Here is a 16,987-nt window from a genome sequence, read left to right on the forward strand (position 1 = left end):
TATATATATATATATTCCAGTTGGGTAAAAACTTTTAAACATCACTAGACAAAGGCAGATTTAGGTAAAATTGACCAAGGCAAACTCCACTTCTTATTCACTTGCTCACTTACCAAACACACATATATTGAGTTCTCACAGTAGGTTACACGCTGGTATAGATACTAGGAATTAGCAGAATATTCTGACTTCATCAAGTTTAAGCAAATACCACAAGATAGGTACAAGACAATAAACACTTGATACCATTATTGACCTACAAGGCATTTCTGAGTTTCACTGTTTCTACTTGTGCACAAACAGGTAGAGACTGTGTGTATAGTTATTGATTAAAAGTATTCATTTTACTTGTTAAAACTCTAATGGTATTGTTCATCACTCAACATACAGAAAAATGTAGTGGTTGCTTAACTATACAGTACTATACAGACTCAGCCAGAGGCCAAGCGTACATGGGAACATAGTGATTGCATTTACTTAGAAGAGTGAATTAAAGATGTCTGAATGCTGAGGTTGTTTGAGTGGTTATTTCTGCTTTTCTCTGGTAACCTTAAAAGGATGACTTTCAGCTAATAACCTCCGTTTTCCATGCATAGGATGGGTGGCCCAAGGGCCCATCTTTCAGCAGAATATAAATGCCAAATATGAGGAACCAAATCGATGAGTATCACTTTCCTACAGCTTTTTTTTTCCCAGAGAACTCCCTTCATTTCTATCTGCCAGGCTCATTCATATGTACTGTTTGTCTTTTATATTATTTTGTATAATTTTGATGGTGTTCATAGAAAAGATGATGAAACCATTTCCTCAAAAAATGGTGTCACTGAATTTAAATGTGGTTAAAAACTATAATCCTCACAAGCCCAGATGATCAAGCAGTCAACAAACATTTACTGAATAAGCAAGCTCTGTTGTTTAAAGATTTATGGAAGGTACAAGAGATTCAGATATGTTTAAAACATGAATAAAATAATTGGAAAAGTGGGACAAAGCCCTGAAAACGGAATAATCATAATCTAATACAGCAAAGGCTAAGGGAAGCAATGATGAATATACAGGTAGAAAACTAGAAGGTAGAAAGATAAAAGTTTGTATTATAGCTCCTTGTGTGATTTCTGGTGAATTAATTGGGCAAACTGAGGTAAAATTGTAAAATTGTTCTCATCATAGTCTGACTGTTGTGAGGATTTAGAAGTAACCATGAGTCCCTTTCACCACAGAAGCGCTTATATTACTGCTAACTTCTCTTCCTTGTGTAGGTACTAGCTATAAAGTATGATTTGAGCTAATCGTTTTACAATTATTAGATAATTAAGTCTTCACAATATCTTAGAGATGAGGAAAGGAAGAGTTAGTAAGGGAAAAAAAATTGACCAGTGTTCTACAGTTAGGAAGCAAATTTCAGGGTCAGGATTTGGACCTTGGGCCAAGTCCAAAGCCAAGCTCCGAACGATGACGCACACCACCTTTCCTATGATTAAAGTAATTTCACTGCTGAAGACCAGGAAGGTCAAGGACGCCTTTCTGGAGGACTAGTAGCTTGTCCTAGATTAGATAAAGAGGTTGATAGTGAATACATCTCGATGAAGAAGAGGAGGGTGTTCTAATGACAGGGAAGGGCCAGCTGGGGGCCCTCAAGGACCCGTATATGGATCAGGCCGTGGGTAGCAAGCTCTTGTCTGGAGGTGACAGAACCGATGGCTACATCAGCGTCAAAGCTCATAGGTGACCAAATAGGAGGTAAAGCAATGAGTACTTTATCCTCTAAGGAATTGTGAACCTTTGAGGATTATAAGGCCGATACATAAGATAATGAAATAAAACAGACTTTCAATTGGGTTATCAATAGTATTGGGAATGGATGTCATTCAGAGAGGCTTTTTAAGAAGGTTATTCTGGCTTGTGAAGGATGGATTGGAGAAGAAAAGAATCCCTCTTAAAATGGGTGCTTTCAATAAGCTGTGTCATGCAGAGGGGAGAGGCTTCACAACTAACAAGGCACTAACAGTAAACTGTCCGTTTGCCAAAGATTATCTGCTTTAAGCACTAGGGCCAGTTCAAGGTCACACTTAGAATAATGTCACTCTCCTCCACTCAGATCCTAAGGGCCATCTTAAGAGGATAAAGGGGATGGCGTTAAAATGTGGTGTGGCTGTTGTCAGGACCCTAGGAATGTCCCCAGGAGTGTGGGATACATTTCCCTACCTGTGTGTGCTCAGAACAGAAAGTAAAATAGAGAAAGGAGACAAGGAAGGACTGCTGCAGGAGAGTGGAGATCAAGAAGGGCCAGGGCCCTGGGAATGAAGCCGGTCTTCAAGAGACAAAGGAGTGGCATTTGATAGTTAGAGATAATTGAAGGATAGAAAGGAAAGCAACGGTCCCTCACTGACTCCAAGATCTTTACATTTGCCCTGGTGAGGGAGTTTGGAGAGAAAGCTTGCTTTGAGAGCAGATTCATCCATTTGGTCATAGAACTTTAAGGTTGAAGTATGTTATCCAAATGGAAGTACCCAGAGGGCAGTTTGAATAACCAGAGCTATAAGGGCCGTTGTCATCGGAATGGAAAGAAGTCTGCGAGTCACCCATTTTGCAGTGATGAACTGTTGTCTGTTACCCAGTGAAAATTTTTAAATGGGTGTGGTGTGGATTTTGTAATAGCAGAAATATAGAAAGCTGTTGCTGTGTGCAGAGAACAAAATCTGCAGTAGCAAATACTTCATTTGTTTATTTATTTATTTACTTATTTTGGTACTGGGGATCAAACTTGGGACCTTTTGCTTGCAAGGCTGGTGGTAGAACCACTGAGCTTCATCCCCAGCCCTGCTTTGTTTGTTCTTAATGACACCAGTGAGGTAGGTAGAATGATAAGTTCACATAGAAAGCAGCAGTTTAATCCCAGGCAGCCTAGCTCCTAAAATTGGAAACTTAGCTACTAGGTGATATTCCCCAGTATAAGCCTGTCCCTGTAGAGCTCACAAGAAACAAGTCACGTAAAGTAACATGCCAATAAGAAATATTTACATGATTTGGGCCACCTTTTCCATCCCATCTTAATATAGTCATGTACATCAAACTGCAAATGCTATCTACTCAAGGCACACACCTCTCCACTAAGAAAGGGGTAAAAATACCACACTGATCACTGTTTATGTAGCTTAAGAAAACAAATCTCTTTTTGTCTGGCTTTGATTTCTCTTTATCATTCACCAACTGTGTTTTCTTGATCCTGTTCAGTAAGTCCTCAGCCCCCTTCCTGCTTTTATGGTGATGAAATAGTTGCATCTTTGTAACTGGGTCTTTATTTCTGTTAATGGCAGAAAATTCTTCAACCTGCTTATTTGCTTGCAGAAAGGTAATGCAAACTACCAAACCTGTATCAGTAATGGCACTTAGAGGAGGCTGCTTCCATCCCCTCTGCAAAATGTCTGTAAAGAATCCTGAATTTTCCAGGCATCAACTCTCTCGAAGCTCCGGAGTCTTGTAGCTTCCTCTTCCCTCTATTTCTGAGCACGCTCTGTTCTCTGGCCAGCTGCCTTCAGTTCGGGCCCTGTATGTTCTCCATTCTCTGTGCTGCCTTAATGATAAGTAGAATTTCAACCCAAGGACAAGGGAGGCAGGGGAGTACTTCTTTATTTGGGTCCAAGCAGAAAACATATCCTCTTATTGGCAAACCACGAAATGTATAACACTGTGAGTTTTAACAAGATTAAGCAATCCCTATATGGATACAACACTGGGACTAGGACAGGCAAAGAGGGTGTCATGCTGCTTGGACCAATTCTCATTCTGTATCTGGTGGCTGACACAGGAACTGCTCCCCTCCAAAGATGCCAAGGTTCCATGGATATATAGTTGGAATATAATGTAATTGAAATAAAGGAAACCAATATTATGGGTTTTCTTTTTCTTTTCTTTCAGTTTTTCAAAAATGATAACTTATAAGTAGGGCACATGGAATTTATCTTCTGATGTTAAAATTTCTTAATTTCGTAGAGGTGGTCATTCAAAAGGTTGAACTTTCCTCTCCTGCTGGTTTACTGCTGCTTTAGCTCAGGTTACCATGGAAAGCAAGCCGTCGTTTTCACCAATAACTTATACCAAATACTTGACTTTGGAATTAGCAATTTACATCCTTGTGAAAGAGGTCACTTAGGGAATTTGACTGTGTAATCCTGGCCCCCATGTGGCAAGAGAGGAGTAGAAATGGAACAGAGCTGGTGGGAGAGCATCTGAAATATTTGAATTAGGAAATCGTTTCTTTTTTATTTTGTTTTAAAAATGGAGCCTACTTTTACAATGGTACTGAAAGGCAGGCGAATGAAGTAAAAGTCTTTAGCAACAGTGACTCAAAAACTCTGCTCCAAGACTCGAGAAAGCAATCCAGTTGTCACATTTGGAAGGAAACCAGAAGGAATTTAGATTTTCACTTTCCTAATAAGCCTCACTCCCAGTACCTTTCTTTCAAACATCATGTCTTCCCTTTCATTTTGTGTTCATTTCTAAAACTAATGGAGAGAAACACCTTTTAAACTTGAGCAGGAAACATCGATTTTGCAAGTACTAATATTTTGGTGTGGGCTTTTTTTTTTTTTTGTAAAGACAATTATCAAGACGAGGCATTTGTTTCTTCTTTTGTTTACCCGTGGCAGTTTGTCAGCAGTTATGATAAGTAGAGTTCCATCTGCCAGTAAAACTACATTGCAAATTGCCGTAGAAATTAGCAGCTTTCATTTTTGCCTACATAAATAAATATGCGAAATAAATTGCACATAAATGCATCCCTAAAAAAAAAAAATCACAGGTACGCAGCACAGTTAAATGCCAATCAGACAAAACCAGAGACACATTGAGATGATCTCAGTTTTCAAACCTGGAAGATACACGAATGTATTTCTAAATGAGAGAGGCAGTGTATCATGCTTGCGGAGATAAAAACAGAAGCTGCCAGACACTGCACTGTGGCTTTTTTCTGAGAATCCTTTGCCTGAAATCCGCTCTCTATTCTCCGTGCTCGCTCGCTCTCTCTCCCACCCCCCGTCTGTCTCTCTCTCTCTCTCTCTGTCTCTCCGTCTCTCCGTCTCCTCTCTCCCTCTCTCGCCGTCTTTCCCTCTGCTCATTGTTCTCTCTCCTCCTGCCTTTGATGCACACACATTGTCACATTCCATTGACTCTCCTCTCTCCTCTGTTCTTACACTCAAGCCTAGCGGTGCTTTCGCCAGGCAGCAGCGGCGTCTCCTGCGAGTTTTAGTCATGTGTGCAGCTCAGTTTGATCGAGCGTTCCTTTTCTGCCTTTTCACTCTTACAAAAGATTAAAAGGTGGCGTCACATTGCTCCCCTGTTCCTTCCCGCAGGAGGAACTTAAAAGGGACAACAAAAACTAATCACTTTCAATAAGCATTTTCTTGCTGGAAAGAAAAGAGAAGGAAAGAAAGAAAATAAAGAGAAGGGGGAAAGGCGAGGGGGTGGACTTAGCGGTGTAATTTGAGACCGGTGGTGAGGATTGGAGCGAGCTAGAGATGCTGCCCGCTGCTAACAAGGGAAGGAAGCCTTCAGCTGAGGCAGGTAAGAGCGCCGATCCAAGGGTTTGACCGAGTGGCTTAGTTAAATCTCTGTTTTCACCGTTTTGTAATTGAGAAAGGCATCCGCAGCAGAAGCCGATTTTTCAGTCGGCTTCCTTTTGTTTAACGTAGAAAGTACCTGTATTAATTTTGATGAATTACAACATGCAGCAAATTCAATTGAAAATAGATTTGTATAGTAAATGCGTTTATACCGAATGATTTCTCCTCCCTTTTATTTAAGGGGAAAGATGAGAAAGATGATTTTGATCAGAAGAGCACTTTGCATTACGTTAAATTCTAAACAGCTAACGGAAGGGGAAAAATAATCCAATTGTTACAGCTTTTGAACTCCGGGACTTAAACCCTAAGAGACAGCTGCTGCTTGAAATTTTTCTTCTAACTGAACTTCTGATACGTTATAATAATTTTTCAGCGGAGGTTGAAGCAGGGGTAGAGTTTATTTAAGTCTAGAAGCTGGGGTTTGTTTGGCTTGGATCTTGTGGGTGAGGCGCTTCTTTTATTTCCTTAACCTGTGTCAGGTTGATGATTCATAAATGGAGATTAAGTGTTGTCCCAAATGAAATATGAAGTTAAAACATCAGGTGAGGGCATGTTCTAGAAATAGATCCGGTAAATAATTGGAATAAGTGAATTATGACAGTTTGAAAGGGGAGTTAACTCCGGAGGTACTATTGGGTAAATCTTTCTGGATTTTAAGCGGCTTAATGGTGGAGGGGCTCTCATTATTAAGCTCGAGTCAGAACTTTGCATTAGGACCCTAAATCTAGAATACATGTGACCTTCCACTGTGGGTAGCTTTTCGGGAGATGTCCTTTTTGTGTGCCATGACTGGAAGTTACAGACTATATTGAATGGCATTTCTCATTTAGAGAGCTTTGGGATGAAGCTTTAAAAGGCTCACATGTATTTTGACATTGAACAAACGCAAAACACAATACACTCGAATCTCCCCATCCTGAATTTTTGTTGTTCTTGCTGTTGCTTTGAAGTTTTGGCTATTTGTTTTTTAACCTCACTCATCATGGATTTGGGGTTCGTTTGCCTCTGCTCATGAAATTTATTGCTGGTATGAATGCACTGACATTTGAGAATGCAAAAAGAAATCTTTAATTGACCAACTTTTTCATTTAAGGATGACCAAAATTCAAATTCTTTCCAAGTTGTTACCTAGGATGTCACTTGGATGTTTTGTATCATTTTCCAGTGATTTTTTTTGGAGGGGTGGGGAAATTTGAATATTGAAGGCTCAAAATTGTGTGTAAAGAATGTTTCTCGGGAAGGAATATAGAGAAGGGACTTCAGTGCTTCCATAAGGTATAGTCCTAGAAAGAGCTGCTCTAATATGGCATTGTTGATGTATATATAATATATATATATATATGTATGTATATGTTTTTTTTCTTGTCGAGTTTCTAAACTGCGCTTGTCTCTCCATACTTTGCTGTGGCATGTCTCGTGTAGCCAGACCACCTATGGCATCTTGTGGGCACAGCCCTTGAATGCAGCTTCGTGAGGACAACAGCAGCTGCTGGGTACTGGGGAATGAGGGCCAAATGAACTACGGGTCTGATCATACTTCATCATCCAAAGATACTCCTGGTCACACATTCCCTGGGAAGCCCCCTATACAGGCACAGGGAAGCCTAATTTTTCCTCATAGTTTAAAGAGCAGAGATATATGTGAACATGGGAGAAAGAAACTGCCTTAGAGTGTTTTTATGTAACCATGCTGATAGTAGTGAGTTTTAAAAATCACCTCCCAGGTAGTGCTCTGCTTTTACCTTAAGCAAGTTTGTAGAATTTTGTAGTTGCTTTTCTCAAATCTCGTCTTTTTCTGTGCCACATTCTTGCATGAAATCTTTTCTTCAACTTTAGCTATTACTTACATATTGAGGGCTGTTATTCTGCCACTGATGATGATTTCTTAAATAAGTGAGGAGTGTTGAGAAGCAAGAGCAGGAGAAATTATTGTCTTTATCAAATATGTGTTTTACTTTTATGTGTGAAAGTGACTTCTTCAAGGTGAGGATGTGACAGATTCAAAATTGTAACTTTGTTGTTTGCATCACTGAACTGCTATCCTTCTAGAGAACGAAACAGAACTAACGTGTGCAGAAATAAGTGTGTTGCAAACTAGACCATAGTTCAGTATGTACTTTTTAGGTAGATGTTGATCAAAGCTATCCTTACTCAAACTATCTGATTCATATAAATAGCATTTTTCAGACTTTTCCAGTAGATGTTGCTGGAGAGCAAAGAAATGATTATTTTTTTAAAGGAGAAAAAAAAAAAGAAATGTCGTAGACTTATAAAAGGCAAGGAAAAAGATCCTTCTCCCTAAACTCTGCTGATAGCACTTTGCATAATTTTCTAATTAATGAATTATATTGAATCATTACCTTTTATGATGTTCTATAGAAAGCTATTAAGACTTGAGTTAGATTTTAAAATTATGAGATTGTTCTCCCTAGTCCCTATATATAATATGTGTTTGCTGTTTTCCGTTTTTAAAAAATCAAGTTAACTGCACATTACTATTCAGAACATTTCATCCCTGAATGCTAAAACCCTTTAACATGCAAATATGATGTCAGAGGAAGAACTGAAATAGAATACCCTGAGAAGAGTAATGATCAAACGCATTATAAAAATATGCACCAGTTGCCAACATGTAATGAAATATTAAGAAATTAAAAGCATGCAACCTCTAAAGTAATAGAATTTCATTGCTCTGAGACTGTTTTCCCACTGAATATTAAGTGCTTAATAGATCTACCCATAAAAAACAATCAAAAACCTACATGGTTTGTCACTGAAGTTCTTTCATTATATGATTTTGAAAAATTAGCCCAATAGGATTTTCCTCAGAATGGGAAATGTAATTAACATTGGATATTAAGTGCCACATTTCCAGAGCAAAAGCTACAAAGCTTTATGGAGAAAATAGGAATGCAGAAGGTGAATATGAGTGTTAAAGGCTGAAGGGGCCCATGCTGGATCTACTCTGCGGGTAATCACTCTGATAAAATGACAAAGACGTCCCAGAGGAGCGCAGGATTCTAGTACCCAGATACAAACTGATGCAATTTCAGGCAACCAATGACCTCTATCTGTGGGAATATTTATTTATGGAAATGATCAGTTCACCAATTTGAGTTGTGAAAAGAGAAGTCTGTATATTTTTTCCTTTAATATGAGGGGAGTGTTGGGCATTGCAAAATCACTTAAAGATAGCACAAGTGTCCAGCCTATGTTGGAGGGCTTTCTGTTTTTTCACCCTAGGCAGACCTAACTGTGCACTCGTGGATTTTGCTTTTGCATTGAAACACTTCTTTGTCAGTTTTCATTCCTGAGGTGTGAAATGCTCCATAGGATGTTTTGATTTAACACCCAATCCTTTCTTTTTTTTTTTTTCCTGGGATGGTACAGCTTATATTTAGAAGGCATGAGTGTCAGCTACTTCTGTTTTGTAATTAGCACTGTAAGTCCACTGGGGTACAGATGTTTAGGGATTTATTATTGTTTTTTTTCTTTTTTTTTTTCTTCTTTCACTTGATTCAAATGCGTATTTTGTATTTGACATCTAGCAGTTTGTTTTCTTTCTGTCTTTGAAAAAGTGAAGCTTTCTAATTTGGCAGGTATTGTATCTTCTAGTTCTATTATTTTTAGTTGTTTGCTTTGTGTTCTCTTTAGTCAGTAGTAACTACAAAGCACTAGCTATATCTCCAGCGTCATGAGTTAAACGTTCCAAGTGGCGCCTCTCCCAATGAGACATATCTGTCCTCTTGCTGAGCTTTAAGAAGACAGGAGCTATAAGGGATTTTTGAGAATCACCCAGAGCACTAGAGATGCTGGATCTTCACCTCCTCCCTCCTTAATGTAGCAGGAAGGAAAAAAAAAGTGCAGCAAGTTGAGGAAATTCTTTAAATTAGGAGTGGAAAATGAAAACATAAAATCATCCCGACCAGTGCTGCCAGCGAGATCATGAGGGAAGCAACGTCCAGAAAATGATTGATGCCGGTAACCGTGGAGGGCCTTGGATGGCAAACCAAAGTATTGGGCGGGCACTAGGGAGATGGGATCTACAAGTTACAGAAGGTGAGAGTTGGTATGGAAAAGAGCAGAGGAGAATAGGGGCTCACACCACGCTTCATGGTTTTTCCCAAGAGATTCTGAAAAAGCTGTCTAGGGGGCATCTATTCTTCTATTAAACTGCTGCCTGAAGGAGCTATTGATTCTATTAGGATATTGCTTTACCTTTTCGGGAAGTTGTTGAGAACACAGAGAGAACTCCTACTCTCAAACCTGGAGGCCAGTAAACAATCTCCTGCTTTGGCCTAGACACAGGTATCAAGTTGGGGAAATAAATGGTGAGGGGAGAAACGCTGTAAGAAACACCTTCTTATTATAATTATTGCAGTTTCTTGTCTGTGCTATAGACGTCATGGCCTCATTAGGGAGAGATTTTGTGTATTTTGTGTATGTGCATTGTTTCTCATGATTTCATAAGAAAAGGCTTCAGTATTTGTCAGAGAGGAGACGTGTAGATTTTAGAAGGTGTGGGCATCTAACAGTGCTATCTGGGCATAATCAGTTCATGTTGTGTTTATCTCTAGTTTCCCGACATTGATCGGGATGGATCTGTGTGATCTTTGAGAGTTTTCGTCTCTCTGAAAATGTATACACTTTATTTATTGGAATTAATTGCCTCGCTGAGTTGCCTGTATTGTCAGTTACTTTCTATAAACCTTGACTAGCTCACCTTGAACTCCTTGACACCCAGCGCATTTGACTGACAGGCTTGGTGGTGGAGACTACTCAGACTGTGTAATTTAAATTTATATATAAACATTTAAGATGTTTTCTTGAATTTTAGATTTCATGATGAGAGGAGTAAAAATAATTATTAGCACAGCTAAATAAGAGGCAAGCCACACACTTTCTCAGGAGCCCTGGTTTTATCACCCTGTTTAGGTAGACAAAGTTGCCCCTATCCGCTCAGCACCTAGCAATGGATAAGTGACTTTCCTTGTCCTCCAGCCACTTTAATTTGTTCCATTTAGTTTTCCAAGCTTTTCATCTTTCCACTGTTTTAATACCATCAGAGATGGGGGGCTGGCCATGACATTCACACTTGACATTATCAAACACAAAAGGCATCACTCATACACTTGACTGCATTACAATGCAAGGGAAAAAATAGATCCCAACGGCTTAGAAATTATTGTCTCACACCTTGAATGTAGGTGGATTTTTTTTTCAGTTTCCTCCAGCCTGCCTTCTTTGACTGTTTTGTTTCTCTGCATTTGCAAAGGGTTCTAAAAATCCTGGAAAGATCGGCACTCACAAACCCATAACATACTCGTCCTTATATTTACTGGAGGTATGGATCTTAATACAGCTGTGTGATTATTATCTCTTATTTAATAGGCACCAAGCCTGTTCTGATGTACTAGCACAGCTGAGCTTTGCACCTGACCTGCCTTTTTACTGCTGTCTTCAGTTCTACCATAGTGGCCAAACCTGGTCCTGCTCCCAGACCCGTGGTCCTTGCATTTCTTTTACTGCTAGGCAGGACAGAGAACTATTGAGATCCACAGTCGTCCAACTCTTGATGTGTGCAAGAGGCAGGTAGGTGTGCCAGCGTATTGTTAAAGTTAGATTAGATGTATCTATAAATCCCTTGCCTACATTATAAGCCTTCTGTTCAGATCATCTTGGGCCTGCCCCCTCCCATGTAAAACAATACTTGTGACCTGAGCAAATAGCATTATCAGATTTGGGGAATTGCTTAGGTAGTATTACATCATAAATTGAGATCAATGTACCATAAGGCTCTGTAAAACAGCCAGCTACATGGTATCCTGCAGGTTTAATATACTTCCGTAGCCTTGTACTTGGGAAGGATTTCTGTAATTGGAGACAATCTAGTAAGGAGAACTTTTTAAGCCATTGGAGGCCGAAATACAAGTTTTTGAGAAATGTGACTTTACAGGCTTGAAACAGAATGGATTACAAATTTCTCTTAACTGGACAGAATCCTAATTGCCTACATAGTACAGTTCTGATTATCGAGGGTTTGAATTTCTAGCACTGGGATTATTCAGATTTCTTTTCTGACTCCCTTGTCTTCTCTCTAACTACCTGATGTGAATCATTTCTCTAATCGCTGGCACCTCCACTAATGATATGGAAAGGCATAGCTGAGCAGGAAAAATCCAGACCGGTGAATTATCATTCAGAAGTTCTAATTATATAAAAAGTCTCCTTTTTGAAGCTGTTCCCTAAAACTGACTGGCTAAATTTCAATTTGTGCGGAAGGGGCTTGGGTTCTAGTTAGTGGCAAATGATTGCTCATTGTAGCTGTTTATATATCAGTGTCTTACCAACCTGTTGAAGGAGCAAAAAGGTAAATCAGCAGGTCCAAGTCATAGCAAATCGCTGGTTTCATTCTTCAGATATATCTTTCCCCTCCCTTCCCTTCAAACCAGCTCCTTTAAATGGACTAGTTGAGAATTGGGAGAGGCAGCTGTCTGCGCAGGCCACACGGATTGAGCAAGGGCGGCTTGGGCAGTCAATCATGACTGTGGTTACCACACTCCTCTCAGGTTAAATGCAAACACGGGTTTGGGGTGCCAGTTACTCTCCAGCGTCCGTCTTTTCCCACTTGCATCATCGGCTGGTAATCAGTCCTTCCTTGATAAATTATTTATTTTTAGGGTTTGATCCACTGAAAATCTCCCCATCCTTGAGACCTCTGTTGCTGTGAAGACTTGAAAGCCCTTTGCACACCAGAATTAAGCTGAAATGGTGAAGGGGGAAGAAGTAGATCTGGTGTTTTCTGAAAGATTGTACTCTTAGAAAAGGTGTGGAAGTCATCAGCCGCTCTGCACACACACAGAGACAGGAGTAGATTCTATTCACGGAATATTAGCAAAGCATCCAAATTCTATTTCATCTACTATTCTGATACTTATGGCGTGGACATTTTCAAACTCTTGTGGTTAAATCTACCGCTTGTAACAACTTCTCATCAAACAATGCCCTCTTCCCTTGCATTAACTCTGTTAGATAAATGTGACTATCAATAATTAGTAGCACTTTGAGGAATGAATAAAAATCCACAAGCTGTTTTTACTTCCAAGTGTACAATTTAATGTAACTGATAAAATATACACTATATAATATAATTGACACATTAGGCTCAAAGGGCACAAAGTGGTATTGTCTCTTTGGTATTAAAAAAATATTCTTTCATCCCTAGATTAAGAATGAGTCCATTAGAAATTTGCTTGAAAATTTCAATGATATGGGACTAGCCAATTATGTAGGGTAATGGCCAACAGTTTCTGACTCATATTATAAATGAGAATTTTTAAAATAATAGAGTATGTAATCTTGAAATTATAAACACATTGTTAATACAAGCATTGACAAATGCAATCACAAATGCTATGTAGAGAAAATGTCTCAGCATTTATAACTATGTGTACTATTATATATATGCATATAAATATGCATATGGAGAGTATGTGCATCTGTCTGTAAATATGTATAGGAAGAGATTATATCCTTGGTACTGTATATTCCTAATAAAATATTATGATCTTTTGGGTACTAGAAGTGCCAGGAGGGACGAGGTATAATGCTTACTTTATTTATTCTTTTATTTTTCAGCTTAGGACCTTCTTGCATGCTAAGCCCCACAAACACCCTATCACTGAGCCACGACCTCAGGCCAAGGCATAATTCTCAAGAACTTTGTGATTCAGTGCAAAACTATAAATCATTTCAATTTTCAGGCACACATATAATTGATAAAGGGAGAGAGAGAGAGAGAGAGAGAGAGAGAGAGGAGAGAGAGAGCGGAGGACAAAGAAGTACTACAAGGCCCTTTGAGGCTCCCCAGCTATTTCTAAATTTTATGTGCTTGTCCTGGTTGGGAAGAGGGTGAGAAAAAATACATAGACATTTATGATTTAGGGGGAGAAGATACTCATATAAAATGATCTGCTCCCAACTGAAAATAAACCTGGTTTTAGGAGAAATGCAGGGCAGAGAGTTAGGATTCTCTCTTGCCAGGCACTGTGGCTGTAAGTCACAAACCAAAGATAGGATCAGTTTGCCTGGTATTCACTGTTGTGATTGTCCCGAGTATCATTTATCCAGGCGAGATACGTAAGCAAGGTGCTGTCAGTGGGTTTGGCATGAAACATACACCCAGAAGGCCTAGTTTGAAAAGTGTGTAATTGTGCATATTTTTCCCAAATGAAATGGGCTTATGTTATTGAGCTCCTTTTATTCTCAGTCTGTATGGCATTTGTGATGTATGTTTTATGTTTATAATCACATATTATATGTGACTTACACAAACATGTAGTCTCTAGAGGTCAGTAGAATATAAGAAATGGGCCGACATTCACATTGAGATGAAACCCACAGATTCTGGAGACCATTTTTCAAATGGCAAAATGATGAGAGTCAACTAATGACATTAGAAACTGAAATCATTAATCAGTGTTAACAAAAAAGTCATGTCATTCTTGTTCCTGAAATGAATCTAATCTATTTGTTTTAAGCAAATTTCAGATAAATGAACATTTACTTGGCAAGAACCTTGATAGAAACCCAGTCTGTAATTACTTTATTATGGTTTATTGTAACAGACTATAATTCTCGAGAACCATCTTTGAGGATATTTTTTAATATTACCAGAAGAAAAAGCTAATTGCTTTTACGCAGTTGACTATTACACTCAAAACAGTATTCCCATTTTAGCTGCCAATTCAGTCTTCTTGACTTTTAGAAATGATTTGGTGATTTATGTATTATATAGTTTTATTTGTCCTTATGAACTAAACATCCTAGATATTAGAAATGTATTAGGAAACTGTGATTTATTTTATATATGAAGCTAAATTTGTTGACCCTCTGCTGTGAGCGTGTCTCTTGAAAAGTCATCCACAAAAGATTAGAAAAAGATAGTGTACAGCCTTGAACTGTTCAACCAGAGGGTTGTCAGTGCCTTGCCTCTGCAGCCCTGTGTACCAGAAAGAATGTCACAGGGATTCGGATTACCTCTGAATGTGAGAACGATTATCTTTTAAATTGAGATTGTATGCCTTAACTTACAGCTCAGTATGGCTGACGTGTAATAGTAGCCCTCAGATTTGGAGCTAATCTTATCAATAAGCATTCTTATATTTATTTCTTCGGTTAGGCTATTGTGGATTGCATTCTTAGCTCAGGCTCCTCCATTATAAATCCTAAATCAATCCTAATCCTAACAAAAGCTTAAACAGGAGTGGTCAGAAACAAGAAAATAAGAGGTAATGGGAAACTTTGCAACAGAAAAGAGGCGGTGTAACTAACACGTGTGTGCACAGGACCTTAAAACAAATCCAGGCACTTTAAAGAGTGACCATGCGGAGTGTTTAAAAGAACTTTGGACTTCTAAGTGGTTTCCTTCATCACCAAGACGTTCACAGAAGATATTTGATAAATGCTGATGGAGGACTTCCAATGTGTAATCTACTCATCTGCTGCCAAGTGTTAAATGAGGAAGATACAATGTATTTTCTGCCTTCCAGTTTACAATGAAACTAGCTCCCTTCCATGCGTCCTCTCCTTTCTCTTGGGGCCCCTGCCTCTGTCCTCCAGAACACGCCCCCCCATCACAACTCTATAAAAACACTTTCAGACTTTCCAGCTTTCAGAACTGAAGCATTGCAGATACTCCCTGTTCCGGAACATTCCAGCTTGCCCCTGGATAATTCCTCCTCTTCTCATAGGTCTCACTTTAATGTCGCTTCCTCCTAGAAGTTTTCCTTGGCTAAGTGTAAATTATGGGTTACCAAGTTGATAAGAATGCATTTATCTTATCATCGCATTGACCTCGCATTATAAAACTGCTGGTTTAATTATGCATTTTCCACATAACCTGTTAAGGAACCGTGCATGCCTAACCTGTGCATGGCTGTGCGACTGATCCTTAGCACAGTGATGGTAATGTTTATTTCCTCAATGATTCTTGAGTAAATATTTAAATATTATAAGTCCAAAAGGTAATAATATATCTTTATCTTTGAGAAATGAGGGGAAGATAAGACAGGAAGATCACCAAATTCAAAATCAAAAAAAGCTTGAGATACACACACACAACACAAACACACACACACACACACACACACACACACACACACACACACACCAGTGTAAAGGCCCGAGTTTACTTCTCAGCACTGCAAAATAAATGAAAGAGACAAAGAGGTGGAGAGAGGAACATGGGAAAGGGAAGGGAAAGGAATCATGGGAATTTTTCCATAAGTCTTAGTCCTCTAGGGCAGGTTCAAAGCATCCCACAGTGGCTCCTAACCCCACAGTGGCTCCTCACCCTTGCCTCTTCACATCCGTCTGACATAAATCCAGCTCCCCACATTCCAGAACAGATCCATCTTTTCAGCTACACGAGTTTGTATTCATTGTCATTGTTTTTTCTTTAGTTTCTGATTATGTAACTTCTGATACAAGACTTGTTGGGGATAAGGGAATCTAAACATAGTAAATCCCTCTCTATGCCCTAATCATTTGTGTGAAGATACCGAACCTTGAATATCAGAACTGCTTAAAAAGGTTATGGACTGCGGTCCCTGCATGGTGAATATGGATTCAGAAATGATGATGTGGGATAAATACTGGACATGATGATTTATTTTCAGTTCAATCTGGGGCACCAGATCTCTGTATGAGGATCTTACTCCCCTCCCAATGAAATTTCTATGCTTGCTTTCCCATCCCTTCTCTTTAAAAGTTTTATTAAGGTCTTTGGGATCCCCCACGCGTTGTACTGTATTTGGTGAAATCAAGCTGTCTCTGTTTGCTTGTAACTCACAGACCCTACCACAGTGATTAGTACAGTACCTTTTCGAGCTTTCAGTGATATACACACCCCACTGCAACACCTGTGCCATAGGTTCACCACCGCCACCCTATTATAATCCTCTTTTTAACACCACTTACCTAAGCTTGTGCTTCTATCTTGCGATTTCCCAGAGGCCTCACTGGCAGTCTGTGTTAATGGGCGCATGTAGGCAGTTCAGCAGTTCCTGGTGTGTGTAGCTGTGTTTCAACTCAGACTTTCCCCTTTTGTTTTTCTTAAATTGTCCATTTTACTGAGGCAGAAAATTGTTCTCACAGTACACAGAAATATAGTTAAGAATCGACTTAGAAATGAGGCATAGACAGTGGAAGTGTACGAGTTTGCTGAGAGGCATGCGGACCGTGGTCGAAAGAGAGTTCATATAAGATATCTTTGTTTTATTATTTTTTAAATTACCTTCTGCCTTTTTTTCTTTCTTCCTTCCTCCCTTCTTTCCTTCCTTCCTTTCCTTTTTTTTTTTTTTTTT

The 16,987-nt window shown here is 39.1% G+C and overlaps 1 protein-coding gene across 9 annotated transcripts in view; it reads left to right on the forward strand.

Moving 5' to 3' along the window:
* Positions 1-16,987, forward strand: part of Tenm2 (teneurin transmembrane protein 2) — a 1,175,298-nt gene that overhangs the window by 536,506 nt on the left and 621,805 nt on the right. The window contains exon 1 of one of the 9 annotated variants that reach the window (XM_010622236.2): positions 5,262-5,562. The exons of 7 other annotated variants lie outside the window; for them this stretch is intronic. In XM_010622236.2, the coding sequence (XP_010620538.1) occupies positions 5,517-5,562 (46 nt within the window). In that variant the 5' untranslated portion in view covers positions 5,262-5,516. Of the gene's footprint in view, positions 1-5,261; positions 5,563-16,987 lie in introns of those variants that run through there. One more of the 9 variants, XM_010622231.2, reaches the window with a different exon arrangement.

This window comes from Fukomys damarensis, unplaced genomic scaffold (assembly GCF_012274545.1).
Source record: "Fukomys damarensis isolate Sample0158 unplaced genomic scaffold, DMR_v1.0_HiC HiC_scaffold_9, whole genome shotgun sequence".
Lineage (NCBI taxonomy): Eukaryota > Metazoa > Chordata > Mammalia > Rodentia > Bathyergidae > Fukomys > Fukomys damarensis.